Source organism: Squalius cephalus (assembly GCF_949319135.1).
Source record: "Squalius cephalus genome assembly, chromosome: 20".
NCBI lineage: Eukaryota > Metazoa > Chordata > Actinopteri > Cypriniformes > Leuciscidae > Squalius > Squalius cephalus.
The window spans coordinates 24,935,770-24,961,851 of record NC_137141.1 but is presented as its reverse complement, the minus strand read 5'-3'; the positions used below and the strand labels follow the sequence as shown (position 1 = coordinate 24,961,851).

At 35.3% G+C, this 26,082-nt stretch overlaps 2 protein-coding genes across 2 annotated transcripts; both read left to right on the top strand.

The window, feature by feature from the left end:
• The first annotated feature begins 186 nt into the window (after positions 1-186).
• On the top strand, positions 187-10,480 carry pomt2 (protein-O-mannosyltransferase 2). The gene is made up of 21 exons (XM_079852678.1): positions 187-694; positions 772-856; positions 958-1,062; positions 2,886-2,994; positions 3,080-3,188; positions 3,277-3,436; positions 3,921-4,027; positions 4,130-4,212; positions 4,302-4,411; positions 5,385-5,451; positions 5,534-5,594; positions 5,670-5,748; positions 6,364-6,515; positions 7,302-7,393; positions 7,497-7,573; positions 7,655-7,726; positions 8,856-8,915; positions 9,001-9,106; positions 9,178-9,318; positions 9,529-9,640; positions 9,851-10,480. Exons 1-21 carry the CDS (start codon positions 432-434, stop codon positions 9,954-9,956), a joined length of 2,256 nt encoding a protein of 751 aa, XP_079708804.1. The 5' UTR covers positions 187-431; the 3' UTR covers positions 9,957-10,480.
• Positions 10,481-10,883: 403 nt separating this feature from the next.
• lin52 (lin-52 DREAM MuvB core complex component) lies at positions 10,884-25,334 on the top strand. The gene is made up of 6 exons (XM_079853676.1): positions 10,884-10,976; positions 11,599-11,673; positions 11,857-11,894; positions 11,978-12,044; positions 12,286-12,369; positions 24,946-25,334. Exons 1-6 carry the CDS (start codon positions 10,958-10,960, stop codon positions 24,999-25,001), a joined length of 339 nt encoding a protein of 112 aa, XP_079709802.1. The 5' UTR covers positions 10,884-10,957; the 3' UTR covers positions 25,002-25,334.
• The last annotated feature ends 748 nt before the right edge of the window (positions 25,335-26,082 follow it).

Below are 26,082 nucleotides of genomic sequence, written 5' to 3'. Positions count from 1 at the left end.
AGTCATTATAATTCCTATTATGTACAATAAAGGAACAACAATTATGTTTAAATTGAATCATTTTCTTAGACTGCAGAAAACGCCGGTTTTTATATTAGACCCTAACAATTTTTTCTCAACGTGTCATTTTCCACCACATTTTAGATTTACACTGGCCGCATGTGCCTCTCCTGTCCAGCAGGTGACAGTGAAGTGCAGACATTCCCGATACTTCACCACCCCATCTGGAACAGCCCACGAAACATGAGCTGGAAGGCAATAGGTCCGTTGCAATAATGAGCAAAAGAATGTCTCATTCAGCAACATGTCAACACGACCAGCCTGCAAGATCTTAAACCCTGTTAGGATTCAATGTTCATAAACTCTGCGCCCGAAGGCACTGTTTTTGCCACTCTAATAATGACTCATTGTCTTCATCAAAAAACCTGCTAATGGACGGCAGACCGAAGGAGCTTTACTCACAAAGACGAGACATATCAGCTGTAAGACATCGACAAACATGTAGGGTAAACGAGGCTGCTGAATGCCTTTCCCAACCTTCAAACGGGACAAATAAAAGGATCCCCAAGCGAAGAGGACACTTCAGTTCTCCCTGCAGAGATGATGATCATGTTCCACTTTATACTTTGGTCTTGGTGCTTGTGCTCTCTGTATGTACACGCTTTTACAAGATCACTGAGCCTCCACATGTATGGTAAGCATTAGATCTGTAGAATTGTGATAATAACCTTATATCAATACACGATCAATAAATATGATCCATTATTGCAGTTGGGATGAGACTCATTTCGGGAAAATGGGAAGTTATTACATTAATCGCACCTTCTTCTTTGATGTCCATCCACCCCTTGGAAAGGTATATATTTCATTCCATCTAGACCCCTGTTTCTCCACTATAATCAGTTTTTATAGTCAGTTTTTGTGTAGTTTGTGAATTAATCTACACTCCTGACTCAGATGCTGATTGGCCTTGCTGGATACCTGACAGGCTATGATGGCACCTTTCCCTTCATAAAACCAGGGGACAAATATGAGCACCACAACTACTGGGGGATGAGAGCGGTAAACCTTTAATTGTCTCCCAATTAGTTTCATGCAGATTTCTAGGACAGAGGTAAACTTAAGTTATTTATATAAGAAAACATAGTTAGTAATGTAGGCTATATATATATATATATATATATATATATATATACATATATATAGTTAGTATCTTAGTATTGCTATATAAATAATTCAAGTACTCCAAGTACCTTGTACAAACCCACATATATATATTTTAAGTCCTGGAAAACCATTGAAAACAGCCATATAAAGAGGTACTTAAAAAGTGCTTGACTGATTTAAATACATTATATGAAATCTATTTTTTTCTAAAAAAACACAAATACAATCTTTTCACGCAAAATTAACACTGCAGCCTGTCTGATAAACCCCCATCAGACTTTTTCCCGATACGAAGTACGCCAACATTATAATATTAAATATTATTTATTGAACAATAATAGCCATCATAAACTTTGTATTTAATATATATTATTAAATGCGTTGTAAGTTGTATTTTTGATACCTTATATCTGTAATTTGAGTTTTAAAAAATCCTAAAGATTTTGTTTGATAAGTGCGATCTCTGATTGTAGTCCTTGAAAACCAAAAAAGTAGTGCTTGAAAGATATATATATATATATACACTACCGTTCAAAAGTTTGGGGTCAGTAAGATTTTTTAATGTTTTTAAAAGAAGTATCTTCTGCTCACCAAGGCTGCATTTATTTGATAAAATCAATAAAATAAAAAAAAATCAGTAATATTGTGAAATATTATGTCAATTTAAAATGACTGTTTTCTATTTTAATATATTTTAAACTGTCATTTATTCCTGTGATCAAAGCTGAATTTTCAGCATTATTACTCCAGTCTTCAGTGTCACATGATCCTTCAGAAATTCTAATATGCTGATTTGATGCTCAAGAAACAATCATTATTATTATCAATGTTGAAAACAGTTGTGTTCAATTTTTTTTTCAAAATTCTTTGATGAATAGAAAGTTCAAAAGAACAGCTTTTATTTAAAATAGAATATTTTCTAACATTATAAATGTCTTTACTGTAACTTTTGATCAGTTTAACTCATCCTTGATGAATAAAAGTATTGATTTATTTATTTTATTTCTTTCCCCCAAAAATAAAATGAAAATTCTTACTGACCCCAAACTTTTGAACGGTAGTGTTTAATGTTACAAAAGCTTTAGATTTCAGATAAATGCTGTTCTTTTGAACTTTCTATTCATCATAGCATCATGAAATAAAAATGTAAATAACTGTTTTCAACATTGATGATAATCATAAATGTTTCTTGAGCATCAAATCATCATATTGGAATGATTTCTGAAGGATCATGTGACACTGAAGACTGGAGTAATGATGCTGAAAATTCAGCTTTGATCACAGGAATAAATTACACTTCACTGTATATTCACATAGAAAACAGCTGTTTTAAATTGGAATAATATTTCACAATATTACTGTTTTTGTTTGTATTTTTAATCAAATAAATGCAGCCTTGGTGAGCAGAAGATACTTCTTTTAAAAACATTACAAATCTTACTGACCCCAAACTTTTGAACGGTAGTGTATATATATCTTTCAGCTACATTTTTGTGTATGTATACAGAGAGAGAGAATTTAAGTTAATTATTTATATAAGAAAGTAAAAAATATTGTCAGTATAGCCTATTTAAATGTATTAATTTAAACAATGTTTAACAATTTCGCAGACTATCACTAAATCCAGATCTAATTTATCTTTTTAATTTAACCATGCAAAATCCAATCATTCTTTGAGTATAAGCTCTAATCCTTTTTTTCAATTCCTTTGTGTGTAGTTCTGTGCAGCTCTTGGTTCCTGTCTTCCTCCTTTTGCCTTTCTTATTGTCCTGGAGCTGTCGCATTCTCCACCAGCAGCGCTAATCGCAGCCTCTCTTCTTATTTTTGGTGAGTGTGGTAGTGATCATCAACACATTTGCTGTATTCAACGACGATAATCAGAATCTAAATCAACTGGTCTATTTTACAACAGACACTGGCTGCATCACCCTGTCTCAGTACATTCTCCTGGATCCCATTCTAATGTTTTTCATCATGGGCTCTGTTCTGTGCATGGTCAGATTCAACACACAGAGACTCAGGTAGAGGAGGAATCTCTCTATGTAGCTTTAGTGTTTGAGTTTGTATACCTAATGTATCAGGAATGCAAATGGTCTTTTTTGTCTTCAGGTCTTTCAGCTTCTCCTGGTGGCTCTGGCTGCTTCTGACAGGGGTCTGCCTCTCTGGTTCTCTGGGAGTGAAGTTTGTGGGGCTATTTGTCATCCTCTTGGTGGGAATCAACACAGCATTTGATCTGTGGAGGCTACTTGGGGACCTCAGCTTGTCTCTGGTATAAATGAGAACCTGTTTCAAAGATATTCACCACTGTTGAAAAGTTTGGGGTCGGAAAGATTTTTTTGAATGATTTTGAAAGAAGTCTCCATTTATTTAATCAAAATGATTGTAATATTGTGAAATATTATCGCAATTTGAAATTTTCTATTTTAATGCATTTTAAAATGTAATTTATTCCTGTGATGGCAAAGCTGTATTTGCAGCATCGTTACTCCAGTCTTCATTGTCACATGACCCTTCAGAAATCATTCTAATATGCTGATTTTCTGCTCCAGAATCATTTATTATTATTATCAATGTTGAAAACAGTTGTGCTGCTTAATATATCCTTGTAAACCGTGATACATTTCCAGGATGGAAAGTTCAAAAGAAAAGCTTTTATTTAGTCTTTACTATCACTTTCAATGTAATGCGTTTTATAAAAGTATTATTTTTTTTATGGTAGTGTATGCTGAAAATAGTTTCTTGTTTTTCTCAAGGTGGATTTTGGGAAGCATTTACTTGCTCGAGTTTTCGGGTTGATAATGCTCCCGTTGTTCCTGTACACTACAATATTTGCCGTCCACTTCATTGTCTTAAACAGAAGGTATGTTTGAGCCAATATTGATATTCTGTTCTATTCTAAAAGCAGTTGCTAATTAATACATGAATAAAATATCATTTTAACAGCCTTCTTTTTCATACACAGTGGTCCTGGGGACGGTTTCTTCAGCTCTGCTTTCCAGTCTCGCTTGATTGGAAACAATCTACACAACGCCTCCATGCCGGAGTGTAAGCACAACTTAATACTCAATAGTTGACATTTTTACTGCTTGCGTTTCTCTTATATTACTTGGGCTTTTACTCCTCCCTCCGCACAGATCTGGCATATGGCTCTGTCATAACAGTGAAAAATTTGCGAATTGCGGGAGGATATCTGCACTCTCACTGGCACCTTTACCCAGAGGGGGTTGGAGCTCATCAACAGCAGGTCAGCTTCTCTTACCAAACCCAAACAGGAAGACAACAGTAACAACATTATCTGGAAGATTTCAAGATGAACATCTGACCTGTTTCTTATTTTGGTTTATAATTTCTAATTACAGATCAGTCAGATTGAAAAAAAAAGAAAAGAAGAAAAAAAAGAAATTAATATTGTATGCAACATTAGTGGTGATCAAAAGTGGCATAGACATTTATTATGTAACAAGATTTCTATTTGAAATAAATGCTTTTGGTCACACTTTAGATTAGGGTCTAATTCTCACTATTTACTTACTATAAACTGTTTATTGACTTTTGCCTCAATAAACTCCTAATTACTGCTTATTAATAGTTACAAAGGTAGTTGTTAAGTTCAGGTATAGGGTAGGATTAAGGGATGTAGAATATGGTCATGCAAAATAAGGCCTTAATATGTGATTTATAAGCAATAATAAACAGCCAGTAGCATACTAATAAGCATGCTAATAAGCAAGTAGTTTATACTAGTGCGAATTGGACCCTAAAATAAAGTGTTACCGAGCTTTCTATTAAATAATCCTGAAAATTGTATCATGGTTTTCACAAATATATTAAGCAGCACAACTGTTTTCATCTGTGAAGATAATTATAAGAAATGTTTCTTGAGCACCAAATTATTATATTATTCTGATTTCTGAAGGATCATGTGACACTGAAGACTGGAGTAATGATGCTGAAAATTAAGCTTTGCCATCACAAGAAAAAATTACATTTTGAAATAGATTATAAGAGAAACATTTATTATATTAAAATAATTGTATTATATTCACAATATTACTGTTTTTAATGCAGCCTTTGTGAGCATAAAAGACTTCTTTAAAAACATTTTTAACAGTAGTGTGTACAGTATCTAAATGTATATTTTTGGTACAGTATCTGGCTTGTATTTAGAAATGTATGTGGTGTTAACAATAAATAATTTTTCATCTTCACCCATGTAGGTTACAGCCTATTTGCACAAAGATTATAACAACCTGTGGTTGGTCAAGAGACCTGACAACTCTGACGGTGAGTTCTTTTACATGTTTGCACTACTTTACTATCCTATATCGACACTGACAAGAGTCAATAACTCCTGTTCTCTGCTAAGATCTCACAGGGTCATCAGAGCTGGTCCGAAATGGTGACATCATTAGACTGGAACACAAAGAGTAAGCATCAAGTTTTTTTTTTTTCCAAAGTAAAAGTGATAATAATAGTAACAGTGCACACCTGATTCTCCTCAGAACTACAAGGAATCTTCACAGTCATTTCCATGAAGCTCCACTGACCAAAAAACACCTGCAGGTCACAGGATACGGCATTGTGAGTAGTACTATACTTTTTTCAGTAGAAGTTACAGTTCATGTACTACAGGTTTTGGCATTGCTATTGTAAAAAAATCAAAAAGGGGTATTACTGATGTACTTTAAGTACGTAAAATAAAACGTGAAAATATCTTGAGCTGGTCTTAACCACAGACCTTATTTCAGGCATTTAACCAAAAACCAATTAATAAAACCCAAAACCGGAAGTGCTAAAATGCAAACTCGCTTCCGTGTTTTGGCCTACAAATTTACGTCATACCTACAACACTCTATTTACTTCAGGACAATGAAAAGTGAATGAAAAGTGAAAAAAGGCTAACTCGTTTACAGGTTTTGGACGACAAAAATAAGTCATCCCTGGAGCACCGTATAGAAACTAAACCTTCAGTTGAAACCTGTCAGTTGATCTGGTGGTTTTTTGTTTTATCAGTCTAATAGATTCAGTTTGTTTTAGTTAAAGTTGTAGATTTAAATATTTTTATTTATCATGTGCAGTCATCTGAATGCCAGCAAAATGATGATCTCATACTACTAGATAACAGTGAACTTCAGTGCAACTTTGAACCTCTTATGAACATCAACATTGATCAAACGGAATCGCTTTTTGTTTCAGAATGGAAGCGGAGACATGAATGACTTGTGGCAGGTGGAGGTGTGTGGAGGGAGGAAGGGAGATCCGGTGAAGGTGCTGCGTAGTAAAGTGCGCTTTCTCCATCGCTCCACGGGTTGCGTGCTTTGCTCCTCTGGAAAGACCCTACCCAAGTGGTGAGAGCATTTGTTCAGAGAAAACTCAGATCAGGGGTGCGTTTCCATAAAGCATTATTAGCCAACTATGGTTGCAATTTCCGTTGTTACCAACATAGTTCAGCAATTTGGAATTTTCCCAAACTATAGTTCCAACAAACATTCACAAAAATCATTGCAAACTTGTGTGGTTGGAACTACAGCTCTTGAGCGGTAGTTAGAAGAAGCATAGTTTCTTGTTAAATGACATGTGGACTTGTCACGCTCTTGTGTGCAATAAACAAGCTAAAATTCAGTACATTCTATATCTTTCATTCTATTGAAATATTTATCAATTTTAATCTATATATTTTAGCGTGTTAACAATCAGCATTTTAAGAGTTTTTGAAGAGTGTGTAAAATGCGCAAGGGAACTCCAGAGTATGATGTAGAGGGAACCCTCGATGAATCAAACATGGACATGGAACAAAAACATTAGGTGCCTTGTTCGTTATAGCTGCATCTCTGAGATCTCGAATAGATTAATTAGCATTAGATTAGATTAATTAGCAGAATTAATTGCTCCTCCACGTCTTAAAGACGGTCCTATATTGTTGAACCAATGTTACTACTAACCAATGAGGTGTGACCATGTTACTATGGTTTAGGGAAACAGTCATGACTAGTTGATTAGTTTTTCCAATGATGCATCATACTATGGTAGTTAATCCATGAGTTACATCATTGTATAGTAAACACACTTCTGGTCAGTTGCGCATAACTTATCACAGAAAGACATTTTTTAAACTGCATTTTACTTTTCAACAGGGGATGGGAGCAAGTGGAGGTCACATGTAGCCCATATGTCAAAGAGACCCCCAACTCGCAGTGGAACATTGAAGATCACATCAACCCTAAATGTATGTACATATAGCTACATTTTAAAAATATGATAATAGGTAGAAATGTGCCACTGGATGGGTTTTTCTCAGCTGTTTGTGCAACATCTTTGTGTATCTGCAGTGCCCAACATCAGTCTTTTAGTGCTCAAACCCTCTTTCTTGGAGATCCTCTGGGAGTCTCATATTGTGATGATCAGGGTAAGATTTTCACTTAGGAATAATTTATGAATTAATTTATATGGTTTAAGTTTAAGAAAACTTGTTTTGTTTTTTGTTTAGGGAAACAGTGGTTTGAAAGCCAAAGACAATGAGGTGAACTCTAAGCCCTGGCACTGGCCCATCAACTATCAGGTAAGTTGTGTAAAATCTGATAGACAGATTAAAGAATAAGTAGTGTTTTTTAATAGCACTGTTATTTTAGTGTTATTTATATACTATTATAGTATTTATTAATATTTTTAATTAGCTTTTATTTTTTATATTTTCAGTTTTTATTCTAATTTTAGTTTGTTTTAATACATTTTAATTTGTTATTTCTATTTAGCTTTAATTTTTTTTTTTTTTTAAGTGCCCCCAATTGTGCTTTTTCGGATATTACCTTTCATGTAGTGTGTTATATAGCTGTTTAAGGTCTGCAAATTAATGTCTGGCAAGTTAATGTCTCCCAAAAGAAAGAACTGATTCTGAACTGCCGAAACGAGTCATCAGTAATTCCAGTCTTACTTCCTGCATGAACCTATGTAGGTTTGTAACAAATTTGCATAATGCCAGCCTATAGTTTTCATTGGTCTGCCCACAAACATCTACTTTGACCCTCCCTCAAACACTGTAGTTGTAGCTGAAGCCTGGAAGAGGTTGGTTCGTGCGTGGTGTTGACATTGAGAATATACTGTTTTCTGTGCTGCCAAAGCAACTTTGCATGCACTTTCAAAGGATGAGGACTCAAATTGTTTTGGTAAAACTGACAGCATCATTACTGTTCATAATCACTGTGTATACATGTGCTGGGGAAGCTTCTGGAGCTGGAATTCAAATGGAAGTTTCATTTCCGACATGATCCATAAGCGGTAGACCAATTACAACAGACTGAAAAGGATGGGAAGGATGGGATAAGAGAGACTGAATCTTCAAGCAAACCATGTTCAGACTCTTTGAGAAATGTGGTGATGTCTAATGTGCAATGTATATTTTGAGAATTTTTGTTTTTGTTTTTTTACATTGGATGCATGTAAAGGAGACACCCAAAACAAAATTAGGAGCCTTTGATAGGGGCACTTAAAGTTTTAGTTTTATTAATTTTAGTACTTCAACTTATTTTATTTTAGTTAGTTACCAGCACAAAAAAGTTTTTTTCAGCTTTATTTCTATGAACAAAAATGATTTTTAATAGTTTTCGTTTTAGTTACAATAACAGAACTGTTTTGAAAATCCACATCTGTGTACTATCTCATCATTATTCATTATTTATTATTCATAATAGGGTTTGAGGTTTTCTGGAGTAAATGAGACGGAGTACCGTGTTTATCTACTCGGGAACCCTGTAAGTGTCTCTGTCCTTTTTTATGCCCTCTATTTGCTAAGATCTCTTGTCCTGTCATTGCCAAAACATCATATTTCATCCTCAGGTCATCTGGTGGCTGAATCTATTGAGCCTGGCTCTATTTGTTGTCATGCTGACCGTGGCTTCTTTAGCCGTACAGAGAGGAGTGAAGATGGAGGGAATGAGGAAAGGTAAGCATCTCTGCAGATTGTGCAGTACAAGAGCCAATCTGAAGTCTAAAACAGATGATATTTTCTTTCAGTGCACTGTCATGCTCTCATGGAGGGTGGTGGGATGCTGCTTTTGGGCTGGCTGTTACACTACCTCCCGTTCTACATCATGGGTCGCATACTCTACTACCACCATTATTTTCCTGCCATGCTGTTCAGCAGTATGCTCACAGGTACAAAGGCAAACCAGATAGCCATAGGGCAGAAATCGGCTGATATGCTTATCAAAATGTTTTCATATGGACTAAAGGTTAATAATTAGCCTTATGTAAATTGTGTAAAACCTACTTTGGACTTTAAAATGTTTTGGTCATCATTAATTAGCATATTTGTTGGCACAACATTATTACAGTTAACATATTTAATGACCTTCTTTATTCAAGGTATTACTCTGGACATCTTCCTTCAGAATTTTCAACTTCTCTTTAGTTCATCCGTATCCCATTATCTTCTGAGGGGAGGTCAATCTATACTCTTGTTAGGGTTCATCTATAGGTAAGGCTCCACAATGTTTAACTTTAGTTGTTTTGGGCTCATAACCCCTTTATGCTTGCTTTATTTTTTTAAAACTCTTTACAAAATTTCTCGTTAGAAATGAATAAAGTGGGCTATATTTGTTTATTTAATGAAATTTTTTTGCATTTTACGAATATTCTATGTAATATTGATCTCACTCTGAAATTTCTTCTGTCCATCTCCTTTCAGCTTTTACCTCTTTCACCCTCTCTCCTATGGCATGAGGGGGCCGCTGGCACATGACCCTGCCTCCTCCATGGCCGGCCTTAGGTGGATGGAATCCTGGGAATTTTAGATAACATTTCTATTAAATTTTAGACCATTTATCCCTGGCCTTAAAATGTTTTAAACGTTTTAGTTGTTACATGTTGACTGGATCATTTCATTGTTGAAGGACAGCTTTTACTCTGTTGTTATGCTGTGATGAAACTTTTTAATATAGTATTTTAAAGTTACGGTATTTTACGGCCATAATATTTTGATAGTGTTTACCTACTGTTGCTGATCTGAAATAAACTGATAGAAGTAATAAAGTGCCTTTCAGTTTTCACATTTATAGACTGTATAATGTATTCACCCTCTTGATTGTGTTTTTACATTTCATTTGTTACATAATGTGTTTTTCACTATTTAAGAAGAAAATTATGAATTAGTGTATTCAAAAACAGACAACCTCAAATGTATCTCAATATTATATTTCTAAGCGGCCCAAGTTGTGTTTTTGTTCAATTAAATGAGCCTTACTACAAAATTTCAATTGGATACATGTTGGGAGCCTGGCTATGTGGTTCTGAAATAATAATAATGTTGTTTTCAAGATTTTTTGGTGTTTGCTTTCGTAATTGTCTTGAATTGTTGCCTTAAATGCACATCAATGACTGACCGAAATGAATACATTTAAAAAATGTCCGTGTATTAGGGTTTTATTTGTGTTGCATTTGATAGCAAAAACGTGTCTAGGTTCTTTTACTGAAAATATTACATATATTTCATGAACCACAATGCTTAGAGGAAGAATGGTATGTGTTTTGGGGCTGTATATTAGGTAAGTTTAACATCTCAAAAGTTGTATTAAAAAAAAAAAAAAAAATCTGACCTGTTTAACACAGATTGAATCTTAAACTAAATTTTATTAAAAACTACTGTTGCTTCTCAGGTAAGCTGAAACTGATGTTTACCAATGATTCATATTTCTCTGTCAATGGTTGCGACAGAGCACAACACGAGAGGGCGGGGCTACAGATATCCATTCCCTTCAGTCATTGGTTGCTTCAAATCACGTGTGTTGTTGTCAAGATGGCGTCTCCGAATGGAGGTAAATTTTAATTCTTCTTTTCCCTGGTAGCATTAGTTGTTAATGTAGCGATGCAACGGACCAGTTAAACCTTATAAACCGTTATGTTTTTCAGCATATCCTCTTAAAGAATAAACAAATTTAGTTTCAAGATAAGCTTTTACCTCGGAATAGCGTGATAAAATTGTTTAGAGTCAGTCATTAGCAAGCTACGTGTAATCGACATCAGTTACTGTATTAAATAATTACGAATATAATGGTGCAGCGGTTACGCGAAGAACATTTTTTTCTGTATTTTGCATCTATTTTTTAAATATGTGTTTTTGTATATTTTTGTCAAGCATTGCTATTCAATGCAGCTAGTTCAGCTTGATCATAATAATGCACTGCTGAGTAATCATAACTTAAACTCCCCCTCCAATGTGACCAGTCATAACATTTCTTGTACACTAAATATTATATCCTGAATAACACGTGAAGATTTCTGTTCCTAAAGTTGCAGCATTTAAACTCACCTGTATTATTAATTTAATAATATCTGTTCTATTATTGATTCTGTTCTATCTATCTGCTTATTTATTTAATTTATTTTATTTTTTTTTCTGAACCAGTGTTGTAATAAAGAGTATGATTGTTTTTATAGGTGAGGACTTTGAGTCCTCTCTGCTGAGTTTTGAAAAACTTGACCGGGCTTCACCTGACCTGTGGCCAGAGCAGTGTAAGTTTGATTGTCTAATGTTATTGAATAGTACTTTATATGCCACATTCACAGATGTTTTCACATATGAGCCAAAGTTACATTGGTTGAAATACACTAAGTGCATTAGATTATTACAGTAGCTCTTTTTATGTATCTGAATGTTGTTTGAAAGTCCCATGTACTCCTTTGATATTTTAACAGTACCGGGTGTCTCAGAATTTGCTGCATCCTTCAAAAATGTGAGTAAAAAAATCTAATTATAATAAATTATTTTCAAACATGAGAGATTTGGTGCATGAAAGACTTTTGTTTGTTATTCCAGCCTATCACAAATTCTCCGCCCAAATGGATGGCTGAACTGGAGTCAGAAGATATTGAAATGTTGAAAGGTCTGCTGCCTTTTCCGTTAATTAAAACAAATGAACATTGAGCCTCTTGATGCTTCAGTTAGCATTTTATTGTTATGGTCCCATGTGACCGATGCTTGCTTCAGTTAAAGAGCTTAATAATAGTTATATAAATAGCAATGTGAATTTAAAAAACTTTGTTCATTTTTATTAACTTATTTGTTCTGGCATTGGCATAGGTCAAAACAGACTAGATGTGATTGGTCTTCTTGTTTTATTTTAGAATTAGGAAGTTTGACCACAGCAAATCTGATGGAGAAGGTGAAGGGACTGCAGAATCTGGCTTATCAGTTGGGCTTGGAGGAGTGTAAGTAATCTTACCTCTGGTTTCACAGGCAAGGCTTAAGCCTAGTTCCAGACAGAAATGTATGTTTGAGCTGGTTTAACGGAAAGCAACTTGCACTAATATATCTTATATCTTAAATATTTCACTGCCATTGTTTTGTCTCAAGCACCAGTAAAGTTTTTTTCTAAGGCACGTTTATAAAAGCTACTTAAATGCCCTTGTTGAACTAAAGTCTAACTGACCTTAGTTTCAAACACTCAGTGCACTGTTTATGTGACTTTGTAAAGCCTCCACTAGATGGCGTTATTACCAAAGAGGAAAAATCATTCACAAATGCAAAAATCATGTGTCACATATTAAGACATTTTACACATCTACACTTTAAACACAACTTATTGGTCAGGAAATTATCAAAATGTAATCAAATTCTCTACTTTAATCCATTGCTGCCTCAGAAAAACATTAAAGACAGAATGAAGTTTTTGGCAGAGTATGGGAAGTTTGATTCCGAGTGGTTCAGCAGAGTTGTGTGGAGTGATTAGTCACAATGAAACATGAGTTGTGTGTGGTGATGCTCCAGAGCGGTGTCTTTGAAAATCTGGTAAGAAATATAAATGCATCTCGACCACAGTAGAGCATGGAGGAAGAACTGTCATTATGTGGGGAGACGTTTTAGCTGCTGGTATTGAGCTACTTCACTGAAAAATGTTGCAAAATGCCTTTCTTCCCACAATTGAAAAGTTGTTATCTAAAGAGGAATGATCAGATGTTATTTTTCAACAAGACAATGCTCCTGCCCAAATTGCAAAGACAACCAAGAAGTGGCTTGAGAACAAGTCCATCAGGCTCATGTTTTAGCCTGGCCAGATTCCAGATTTGAACCCTAAAGTGAATATTTGGTCTCATATTAAACTCAAACTAACTGGGAGACATTTTTCTGTTTGAAGCCATCAACATTGAGTGGAACAACACAGACTCTTTTTCCTGCAAAAAGCTGTCTTGCAATTTTACCCACACGGCTTAAAGGGGTTATGCCCTTTTAACAAAGTCTTGATTTTGTTTTTGGGGTGTACTAGAATATGTTTTCATGCTTGATTGTTCAAAACACATATTTTTCACATATTTTACATTATTACTGCTCCTGTCTCTCCAGTCTAGAACGCGTTTTTTCGATGAAGCCCCTCCTTCTGTAATATGAAATGTGCTGTGATTGGTTAGCTGTCCCAGTGTGTTGTGATTGGCAGCGCCTAGCGCGTGTTCGGGAAATGTCATGCCCCTTCATAACCGCAAGCTCTAGATTCAGAGCCTGACAATGTTAACAAACAAGAGGATTGTGCTGAACGGATTTCAAGCATGGACTTTGCAAGCATGGATTTCACAGGGCGTTTCAGAGTGGAATGTTGTTTTTTGTAATTTTCTTATAGAGACAATGTTATCCACCATTTAATCATATTTATCGGAAAACTATGCTAAAACAAACAGTAATCAATCACAAAATCATTTATAATTTTCCTAAGGGGCGATTTAACAAAAGCAAGAGCTTACAAAAGCTAAAGTAAACACTAGATCAATACTGTAATGTTAGTTAACAGGCTACTGGAGGCAAAGCTTTACATAATTGCTATCAAAGCAACTACATAAAACTTATCATTTTAACTGTTAATAGAAAACACAACTACAAATAATAAGACACACTTACAAGTTGTGATCCATAAATAACAGCTTGTCCTGACAAAATGGGAATGGCTACATCAGTTAAACTCTCTAAGTTCATCAGCCTTAGGACAAACTTTTTCCGGGGTGTAAAAAACAGCAACAACAACTCTTCCTCTTCTCTAAAGCAGCCCAACACGGCCTCACACGCTTTGTTGCTTGTTCCCGGGGGCAGGGTTTATGTACATTTTAGGGTTCATGATGTCACCAACCCGGGAAGAAGCTCGTTGTAGTCCCTACCAGCCGTTTGTTGTAGTCCTTAAAAAACGATTTCTGTGAAATAAAATATCTCCCTTTGCATTGGACTTTGAGCGTCGTAACTTTGCAGATGCTGTTTATGCTCAAACAGCAACATTACACACTAACTAAAGTTAGAAAAGTGAAATCACAAATCAAGGACCCCTTTAAACTTTTAAAGAAAATAAAGGGAAAGCTATTCTGTGCTAAGCTACGTTATCTACAGTATTTGTGTAATACTTATTTCCTGACCACTGATTTGTGATTAAAATGGTTAAGACCATTAAATAATTTGCCATTTTTGGCTTGGCCCATTTTTCTTTTGCCCAGGAGTGTAGTCAATCGAAAAACAGTTTCCCCCTGCTGTTAGATTTATGATACAGGTTCTTTAAAACACATAAACTATTATAAATAATCTAGAATGTAAATCTATTTGAAACCTACCTGAAAAATGACTTCCATCATTACTCAAAAAAAAATAAAAAAATGATTTGTTTATTTTATTTGATAAGTCTCAAATGAATCCCCTCTATATTTAAACAGAACTGGCTTGTTGCCCAGTGGCTCTGAAATGTTATATCACAGAATTGCTAGATGTAGTCTTAATCCATAGTGGCAGGATTACAGGAAAGATAAGTGTTTTCATGATTTACCAAATGAAAATGGGCATCAGATGTACCAGATCTTGCACAATTTGAAAGTGACTACTGCAAACCATTTGTAAACACTTGTTTCAAATATATTACATTCCATCTGACAATTGTGACCTTTTGTGCGGCATGTTCAACAAGATTTCCTTTCAATGAGAAACGTAGGGTGAATTCAGGTAAAATCTCAAAGTCAAAAGTTTAAACTTAACCCTTTTATGGACCCTTTTCACAGACTATGATGAATCTTTTTCACATATCTAGTAAAGTTTTTCATATTTTCATTTGCACATTTTTATAACGCTATACATTGTGTTATATTACCTTGTCAGTAAATGACAAAAAAACAAATTATCGCTGCTGCGAGGGTGTTTCTAATACAACAGCTGAGGGAGAGATGGCAAATTTGACATCTTTCTCTCTTCTAACTGCTGTAATCAATCTCTAACTTAACCATGACAACTTCCGCTTCTGAGAGCCCCAGAAACATGAAAAGGGTCCATTCTGAACAAATTTATTTAATCTGAATCTACATAAATTCAATTTAAGAAACTTACTCATTTATTAATTATTCTATTACATTTGAGTGAAGGGGATCTCCCTATTACTTATCTTATAATGTCTTTGGTTGTAAATTGTGCATAAAATAATAACATAATGTTATATGTTAATACTTTCCTCTGTTTTTTTGTTTTTGTTTTTTTCACTGAATATTTATTAGACCAAGCATAAGTTATATTATCTTGTGGATATTTTTAATGCATCATTTTATGTTTTATCATTTAATATTTAGAATATCCCATAGCATTGTTTTTTTATTTCTGTGAAAGAGCATTAATGCTGTCTAAATGCAGATTTCTGGGGGTAATATCCCACTTTTGGATTTAGCTTCCATGCCACCTTTGCAATGTAACGATGGCAAGTAGAAAGGCATAACCGGAGTCTTTTCTGCCTCCATTTAATATGTTTGACTTTGCACTCAGTAGGCTTCCTAGCAGTGTAATAAGTCATAGATGTCTCCACCCTCCAGTCATTTTGTTCTCTGATTTTTTCATGGTAACTTCTGTAGGAATGCAACACACTTCAAGACATTTATTCTTTTTAACAGGAGTAAGAAAATTAATTTCCAATGTTGGAAGCAGGGGTCCTCTCCATCTAATATATAACCTGTGCATGACAAAACTGTGATTTAGTGTGAGTTTGTTTACACATTTGTTTCTTATATATCTTTGGCTATACCCACACTGGTTGCTTAAGTCTCTGGTCAAACTTGGTGCTGTAATGTGGAAAATATACTGGTGAAGTGATGAGAGGTCTCCTTGTGAGTTCACTGTTGATTTTTAAAATCTCCATCAAGACGCATGATTAAAGTAGGCTCGTTCAACCAAGATTATGCCAAACATAATTTGTCACAGGTCTATGCTATTGAGCGAAATAATAGTTAGAAAATACTCAGCTGCATGAACTCCACAAGTTTTTGGAACATTAAATTATCATGTTTCAAAGGGCGTCTTGTTATTCAGTGGAAGAATGAAAATCTGACTGTCGGTACAAAGGCATTCAATCTGAAATATTTCATATTCATTTTACCCATTCAAAAGTTGAAGAAGTTTAAGAAATGAATACTTTCAGTCAGCAAGGATGCATTGCATTCATCTACAGTGACATTAAAGACATTTACCTTTTTACAAAAGATTTCCGTTTCAAATAGAACTTTCTATTCATCAAAGAATCCTGAAATTTATTACAGTTTCCACAAAAATATTAAGCAGCACAACTGTTTTCAACATTGCTGAAATGTTTCTTGAGCTGCAAATCAACATATTAGAATGATTTCTGAAGGATCATGTGATATTAAAGACTGGAGAAATGACTGTTGAAAATAATCTCACAATATTACTGTTTTTACTGTATTTATCATCAAACAAATACAGCTTTAGTGATCATAAGAGCCTTCTTTCAAAAACAAAAATTGTATCAACCCCAAGCGTTTGAACAGTAGTGTACATTATAATGTTTCCTTGTATTACAATTTTCAAAATCTTCAGTTTAGATGAAAAAAAAAAAATCTGATTCACAATATAGGCATTTGGACCCTTCTGTACACATATGTGTAATAACATGAATGTAAGGGAACTAAGCTGTAATCCACTCTGTGCTTATATCAATTCATTATATTGTTCTGCATCATTTCAATATCCTATATTTCAAAACCATAAAGATATTGTAAATAAGCGTACTCGTATGTAATGCCTCCTACTCTGAGCAGACAGATATGAAATTATGATTATCATTCGGCTCAGAGCAGCATTTAACGCAGCGCCCTTTAATGCGGTGTGGTTTAATTTTCTTCCTTCTCCTAGCTGTCAGGGGAAGCCTTGTAAATCTGAGCTACTTTTTCATCATGTTTCTTTCTCTCTTCAGCGCCTTTAAACGAGCTGACGAGAGGTAGTGTTAGGAGACGGGAGGGTGTGGAGGAGGAGGAAGATTTACTGCACCTTTGGCTTGACGGCCATTAAAGTTGTGATCTAGTTAATGGGGATAATGCAATCAGGCAGTGAAAACTCACCCCAAAGGCAAGGTTATCAGCCACACATTTGTTTTATATATTTATTTATTTTTCAGCTCAGGCACATGCAGATGCTGAGCCTTTAGATGCATTAGCCGGCCATATATGTTTGGGGTGGAAAAATATGAATAACGGCAGCATATATTAAGCTTTGATTAATCATGGACTTATGTTAAGCTTAAAATGTATAAATAAGTGTATACTAAGTATTTGAATAGCTTGGTGTTGAGTGGATCAGCACATTTTCTCATCTGTAACTGCTACATAAAGGGCGTGCGTAAACCTTATGGGGGTGCGACCATAGGCTGATAAGGATATCATATGCATGTGTATTTATTTGTGTGTGTGAGCGTGACATGTGCCACACCAGTCTCCTTGGGGACGTTTACCCCCCCTCTCCTAGCTGAGTGACGCCGATCAGGGTCATTGTGGGAGGGCCTGACGCGTGCCTACCCCTCCAGCCCCCCACCAGTACCCATCTGCTCCAGGCCGTGATGAATGCTGCTGTCGGGGGGCTGCTGAGCATGGTCATCAGGCCCATCCGCTCCCACAGGACCAGTCACTACACTGATAAGTGCTGTTATTGAAGGTAATTGAATGGAGAGTGCTCCTCTGGGACAGCCAGGCCTCAGGCGATGCTGATGATATCTCTGATTCCACTGCGGCGGCTTGCACAGATGATGTAACACACTTGTTTACTTGAGTAATTGTGTTTTTTTTGTGTTTTTTAAATGGGGTGGTAAATGATTTGGAAATATTTTGTTGGTATAACAAGATTACAACTGCGTTTTTGTGTGTTTTGAACCAAAATAAGCAGCAGGAATGTAGGAATGCATAAAATGCATTAATAATGCCCACTAAGGGGTTTTCAAAACTTCCTAACCCTGAGGATTAAACATGAATAATACCTCAGATTGTGCAGCTTGTTGAGGAGAGGTGGGCTATTACCTTTATAAGTGATCCAATTTAGGACTTCTAAAAACCTTTTAAAAACTCTGGCAACCATTCTAGTATCATGGCGGCATGTTTTGTACAGTCAAGTGGCACTCACATTTTCTTCAGAAAATTTTGTAATTAGTTAGTCTAATGTTTCCCCAGACACATATCCTGATTTATTACAGATGCTACGGTAGGAGCATAATGGCTCAGTGACAAAGAAGAGTGTCTACAATAAAGAAAAAGAACATTCTTTTTCAAAAATCAAGTTTAAAACATTTTTACTGTTTGTATTCGTGTTGGTTTCATAGGATTTATTTTGTGTACCAAGAAATTTCTCAAAATGACTAGAAATTTCATGTGGTGTAACAATCAAGTAAAAAGCTATTTTTTTAATATATATATTACCACCTTGAATACATGTTAGTGTGTTTAAACAGTGTTTTAAATATCCATCCATCCATTACACACATACAGTAGTGGTAAAATGTGATGCCCAGAGGGGATATTTGTTTTTAATGACCCTACAAATTTGATTAAAAAAATAATATATTTTTATTTTATTTTTTTAATATTTTAAATATGAGGGAAGAACAAAACACTAATCTTGGTTAAGATATTATCTGACAATTTTTTAGCAATAAAAAGCAAACTACGTTTACACAGGAAAGCTCACAGGAAAAAGCATACATTGATTAAAACATAAGTTCTTTTTATAACATATTTTGATGGTCCTCAATTTTTTGTTTTCATAAAATTTGTATGACAGTCTTTCCAAAAATTATGTACAATTTGGCATGTTTCATTGCGTTCTCAAATTAAACAATTGCTTAATTTAATGATATTTTAATAAATGGTAGAGATGTCAATTTTCCTGTAGGCTGGTTATATCTTTTTATAAACAAATATCATGAAATATTAATTAATTATTAATATGTTTTTGAGGAGTTGCACCACATGCCATTTCACAACCTGCCTTGTAATAAACAGGTCAAATTATCTGATATTTTAGAGACTTATTGACCTTGACATGCACTCTACACTCGACATGCACTCCACTCTATGTCTACAGGTGTCCTCTCTATGATATTTCCTGTTTTTTTGTTGGAAACATTTTTTTTTAAATGAGGCTTTTTCCTTAATTAATATCAAGACAGTTTGACATTTTTTACCTCCTTACCTCCAAAAATGTTTCATTTTAATACAGAAATTAAAAATATGCTCAGATGAGGTTTATTCAAGTGAATTGTGTGCATGAATTGCATTTTTTATGTATTTTTGAACAAATGAATAGATCCTCGCTCAAAAACTGGTTGTCATGTACAGTTGTTGACCTATATGTGGTGCTCCATATTGCTCCAGATGCATATGATAAATATTAAAGATTCAGGAAGGAGCAAACCTCTGGCTTGCAACATTCAAGAACCTCCTGCTGTTCAATCTGTTCTTGCACCCAGTATGAAGGTCAGACCCGTCCAGCGCTAATGGCCCCAATGTTCACTGCCTCCTCCCCTAGATCAATCTCTTCTCTATTAAGCGGAGTGTGTCGCTGAATATGATTGCAGTGATGCTACCCTACCCTAGTAATGTGCTTCCATCAATCCATCAGAGACACCCGACCGCAGGGGCAAGCAGTTATGAAGTGCTGCTAGATGACAAGCTGAGCTGGGGGAAAGCTCTCCTCGACTTTACTCTCCTCTGTCTTCCTGTCCTCTCATCTTCCCCTCCCCTCACACAGTCCTGCTCGCTTCCTGCATCTTTATGGCTGATATAGTTGCAGAATGAAACATGCATGTTTGCGGTATCATTCAAAATATAATCCTTAGCTTGACAAGTAAAAGTGTTTTTGTTTTCTGAAAAATACCTATACATTCTTAAATCAAGATACATTTGCTTGAGAAGCAAAGTGAAAAGATATAGTCTTGTTTTCTAAAAAAAAAAAAAAAAAAGAAAAAAAGTGACTATGCTTAAAACAAGAACATATGGGGTAAGAAAAATAACTTTTCACTTTGAATTACGTTTATTTTTCTTACCCCATTGGCAGATTTTTTTTCTTGTTTTTGGTATAAACTCACTTAATTTCGATAATTTATTTCAGAAAACACTTAATACCTTAAGTAAAGGGTAAGTTCACCCAAAATTGAAAATTCTGTTACCATTTACTCTCATGTCGTTCCAAACCCATAAGACTTTCGTTCATCTTGGAAACACAAATTAAGATATTTCAATAAAGCCTGAGAGATTCCTGTCCCTCCATTGACAGTTCACGCAACTACTACTTTGATGCGTTAAAAAGTTCATGACGAGATTGTAAAACTAATCCATTTGAATTGAGCAGATTTTTTGACATATGAAGAACAGATTGAATTTTGCCGTTTATTCACATATAAACATTCATCAACTCACACACCAGTTATATTAAACGGAAGCTCAAGCATGTTCGCTTGACGTGCAAGAACCAATGAGGTTCATCGTGTTACAAAGCACGTTTGAGTTTCTGTAAGGTAGAAGTTTTTTTTCTTGCGCGTCAAGCAGGTTCGGTTGAGCTTCTGTTTATGTTCTCTGATCAATTTTTATATGTGAATAACCTAAATTTAATCTGTTCATCATATAAAGCAACCAAGTCTCTACAAAAATTTGGACTAAACCATTTAATTCATATGGATTAGTTTTACGATCTCTCTGACATTTTTTTAACGACAAAGTAATAGTTGCATGGACTGTCAATGGAGGGATAGAAATCTCTCAGATTTCCTTAAAAATATCTTCATTTGTGTTTAGAACATGAACGACAGTCTTAGGGATTTAAAACAAAATGAGGGTGAGTAAATGACCATTTAAATTTTTTGGGTGAACTAATGCTTTAAGTAATTTTGCTTCTCAAGTAAATTTCTCTGAATTTAAGAACGTTTAAATATTCGCGCACTGCAATACAAGTAAGAGTAAGAGTAAGAAAATCATTTTTTGCAGTGCATTAATTAATTCACTTTGACCCTGACATGCTATGACATCATTCAGACTCTTCGACTGCACAGATACACCCGAACGCGGCTTAGAATTTAGACCAGTAAAGAGGGAAAGTGGAGGGAATTCATCTAAATCGCTCTCCCTTCTCTGTCCTAGCCACCACCTCTGTCAACAGATCGGAAATGACACCTTATTTCCATAAATACATTAGGAATTCATTGGATTTTCTTTCCCAGCTAATCATAGCGCCTGTGTGAAACCTTTTAGGGTTTTTAATGAATGAATTTTGACTGATTGCCTATTAATAAGGACACCTCTTGAACAGGGATAGGCTGTGGCAGGGCTGGCAGTGTGCGTGAGTGCGTGTGTGTGTGTGTGTAATGATTCGTGGTGTCAAGCGGCTGGAGGGAGGGGTGAGAAGAGGAGAGCTCTCGGCTGGGACATTAAGAGGAAGCAGTGGCTCCCTTGGGAAATCACTCACCATGTCTGCATCTTAAATATCTCTGTGAAGTATCAATAAGTAGGTAATTGAATTTTGAACACAAACATGAGCATCAGGTGTATGTGTTCCAACGCGGGACGAGAGGGTGGGTCTGTGTGCGAGCGTGTGTCTGTCCTCCCCCGTCCCATGAGGCTTAGGCAGCGAGAATGGATGTTAAATCTATTAAATAAAGATTACTCCCCGTAATAGCCAAGTGGCAGTTTCAGATGCGCAACAGGGGCACGATTAGTGTGTTTGACTTCTAATGAAAGTGAATTGGAGCAGTCAGGTTTTGGAGAAAATTCAGTTTAAGGTCCAGGAATTCATTTTCTCCTCGGGGTTAAAAACAAGCCGTCTTGTCTCCAGATGTGCTTTATTGGCCTCTAAAAGATTCCCAACATGAAAGAGCATCCATGACTGTTAAACTGTATTAATTTTGAAAGAAATTTGAAAGAAAAGTTTAATGGTAACATACAGTTGATCATATTTCATTTAATGTGTCGTATACAGACCAATGCATATATTTTATATATATATATATATATATATATATATATATAAATGCAATAATCTATTGTAAATATATAACATGTGTGTGTGTGTTTGTGCGTGCGTACATGTATGTATTATAATAGGAATATGATATTAGCATAATATCATGATGAATAAATTACAGGTGTGTGTATATATATATATATATATATATATATATATAAATAGTTTTAATATAATATTAAAATGTATAATTTAATATTTGCAGATGTGTATATATTTATCATAATATATTTTTATTATATACAAACAAAACATTATTTTAAAATAACCAAACATTACATAACCGTTTGTATCACTTTGATTTTGCTCATATATCGGCTTATTTGTGTTACCATTATTTTGTCTATTAACTCATCATGAAGCATATTTGCTTCATTCAAAGTGTACATATACCATCAAGAAGATAATATGGCCTCTGGAATCCATAATATGCCATTTAGTATGGATGTCACCGGCAACAAGCTGCTGATTAACTAAGTACAGAATTAGTAATTGACCTTTCTAATCAACTAAACAAATCTCTAACTCCTGCTAATCAGTATTGATCTGCCCCGTCCAGTGACAGCACCAGCTTTGTCTGTGTGTGTGTGTGTAAATGCACATACTTGTCTCTGTGTGTGTGCTTGAGCAAGGCTTGCTGGCAGAACCCTCTACACTCCCCTTTTTAATCTAACTCACTCAATGCAAATCATTTCTCTTCTGCTCTGACGGGAATTGAGGATAAATGGAAATCTAATTAATGAGTGGATCAGAGGGGTGCACTCTGGTGAAGGGGTCTCATGGGAGAATGCTTGGCCAGACAGACTCCTGTATTGTTTTGGACAGAACATGTGAGGGAGATTGGGAGAGGGGTAGTAAGAGTTAGAGTAGGGTTGTTAGTTCAGCTATGACGAAGCTCTTTCCCCCTGTTTGTGGACCCCTTCAGAAACCAGTGGCCCATTTAACAAAACGTTGCCCTATCATTGACATTAAACCTGGGATTAAGACACACATATACTTATGGAAAGTACTTGAGGCACTAATCTGTCACATTGACACTGCATTTGGGTGGTTAATGACTAAGATCTTATAATGCTCATCATTACGTTTTTCACTTATAATGTTGATATCTGTTGTGTTAATATTCTGAAGATTAAGATGACTTAAAGGCTTTACTCATAGCTTTCTCAGGAATCTAATGGGAGTCAAATCTCTATTGTTTGAACCTATGCCAAGGAAAATAGAAATAATCAAACTGCTCTTTATTCCTGTGAATTTTACCTTTTGATGTACAATGTACTTTTAATGTGAGATGTTTTATTGTAGTGTGCTTGTTCTGTTTGTCTAGTTAGTTAAGCTTCATTCAACTCTTGTAAACTGGTTATGACACACACCATGTTACATTCAGTGTGTGTGTGTGTGAGATGAATATAAAGTAAATGAAAAAGAATATTAAAATAAATTTTGTAATGTTACCTTTAAGTACATTAGTATATGTAAGTAAATTTTAGGGCCAGTAAGTTTTTCTTTTCTTTTGAAGAAATTAATACTTTTATTCAGCAAGAATCAAGAATCAAAAGTGACAGTAAATACATTTATGGTGTCACAAAAGATTTCTGTTTTAAATTAATGAAATAATGCAATGCTGTCCTTTGAACTTAATTCATCAAAGAATCCTGAAAACAAAATGTGTCACGGTTTCCACAAAAATGTTTACCAGCACAAATATTTTCAACATTGATAATAATAAGAAATGTTTCTTGAGCGCCAAATCAGCATTTTAGAATGATTTCTGAAATGTATTAAGAAAATGAAAGAAGAAAAAAACTTTGGTCAAATAAATGCAGCTTTGGTGAGCATAAGAGACTTCTTTCAAAAACATTAACAAATCTTACTGAGCCCAAACTTGTTTTGTGTAAAACGATTGTTAGGTTTTATCACCTTATTTCATCTCCATGTTTTATATATATATATATATATATATATATATATATATATATATATATATATATATATATATATATATATATATATATATATGTGTGTGTTTGAAGAGATGGTATGAAGTTCTAAATCTAAATCCAAGATGGAAAGCTAAAGGTGAATCCACTGATACTTGCTCCTGTCATTAACACGCCACACAGGGCCGCTCATCTAAATTACAATTCCACCACATTATTTCATTAGCTGCCGCCCAACACCGTCGCTTACCCTGTCCTTCACTCCAATCATTTTCCTGCCTGAAAAGCACACCCAACAGCTCATCAGTACCTGTGTCAGCCTGACCACAGGAGGGGTCATGGCTGTTACACCTCCATTTCTAAAAGATAAGGAGAGTGTGCTGTAGATTATGTTGATGGAGCTTGGAGAATGAAAATGAAATAATGGGTCCATTAGAATATATTTACTTCAAAAATATTCCATGTAAACTTACTTAATGTGCATCTGGTAAGATTTGGAGACTTTGTCTTATTACAGTGCAATAACCTGTTGACTTTATTGCCCTTTTCCAGCCCGAGAAATGACAAGAGGGAAATTCCTGAACATCTTGGAGAGACCCAAAAAGTGAAGACCCAGATGGCGACCGCTGACCTGTCGGGACAGCTACCACCTGATTGTGATCTTGTGAGGCAGAAAACAGTAGCATGATACATTAGCTTTTAAATGCTTTCAATAAGATTTGACTGATTTGGGGTCAAAACATCACAACAGCAATGCATCAGTATATTTTGTATATATGTTCTCAAAACGTTCTTTAAATGACAGGTGCTGAGTAGAAAGGCTAGGATAGTGGTGTGCTATTCAGTAAATGTTCATAAATGTATTTATTTTTCACTCTGCTGTGTTTAATACAGTGTAAAACAACTTCAATTGTTTTATTAAAAATTCACTTTTGTTTAAAGGAAGTACAGTTGGTTGTGTTCGCCTACATGCCCTGTCGGGAAAAATGCTGATCTTAGTATTTTATTTTATTGTTTTTGGGGGTTTTTTTGTACATTTTAAACACTTTTGCTTTTTGCGTCTGCTAGTGAGGTTTTTCTTCCCATTGGCCAGCCAATGAAGTTTCCTGAAAGTAGCTTCCATGAAACAATGAGGGAGTTCATGAAGTAGTGTTCAAACTTTTAATTAGGGCAATAACTTCATGCCTGTGCCACTCCAGCGACTGCTCCATTAACGTCCCTCTTTTGCTCCGGACATGTAAAAGGCTTTGACGTGAGTGTGCTTCCACACCAGTGCAAGGCCATTTTTTCTATTTAATGGGAATTGGAAGTTTTGAAGGCCCCCAGTACAAAACATTGCGTAAAAATAATATTGCTCATTGTCATCCCTGTTAACAAGAGTTGACATAATTACTAGGGCCATTTCTTCTCTAATTAGCACACTTCCAGGGACATTGGCGCGAACAGTCTGGGAGAAAAGGGAATCAGACAGGCATGCTGAACGGCAAACAAAGAACGCTCTGGCGAGCGTAATTAGGTGAGACAGTGGCCAGGACTGTTCTCGGCTGGAGATGTCGTAGAGGCTGCGGTTGGCGAGTGTTCGCTCCTGCTCCCACCAATTCTTGGGGTGCGCCTCTCCCCCAGTGTCTAATAAGCCCCTAATTGTCTTTCTGATTCACATAGAACAAGGGAGCTGCTGGTTTAAACCAT

Bases quoted from the DNA above. Each gene is read 5' to 3' on its own strand.
- pomt2 (XM_079852678.1), top strand. From the start codon at position 432: ATGGACGGCAGACCGAAGGAGCTTTACTCACAAAGACGAGACATATCA. The intron at 3,189-3,276 runs GTAGAGGAGGAA...TTTTGTCTTCAG, and splicing joins TTCAACACACAGAGACTCAG to GTCTTTCAGCTTCTCCTGGT. The intron at 5,595-5,669 runs GTAAGCATCAAG...GATTCTCCTCAG, and splicing joins ATTAGACTGGAACACAAAGA to AACTACAAGGAATCTTCACA.
- lin52 (XM_079853676.1), top strand. The intron at 11,674-11,856 runs GTAAGTTTGATT...ATATTTTAACAG, and splicing joins TGACCTGTGGCCAGAGCAGT to TACCGGGTGTCTCAGAATTT. The intron at 12,370-24,945 runs GTAAGTAATCTT...GCCCTTTTCCAG, and splicing joins TCAGTTGGGCTTGGAGGAGT to CCCGAGAAATGACAAGAGGG.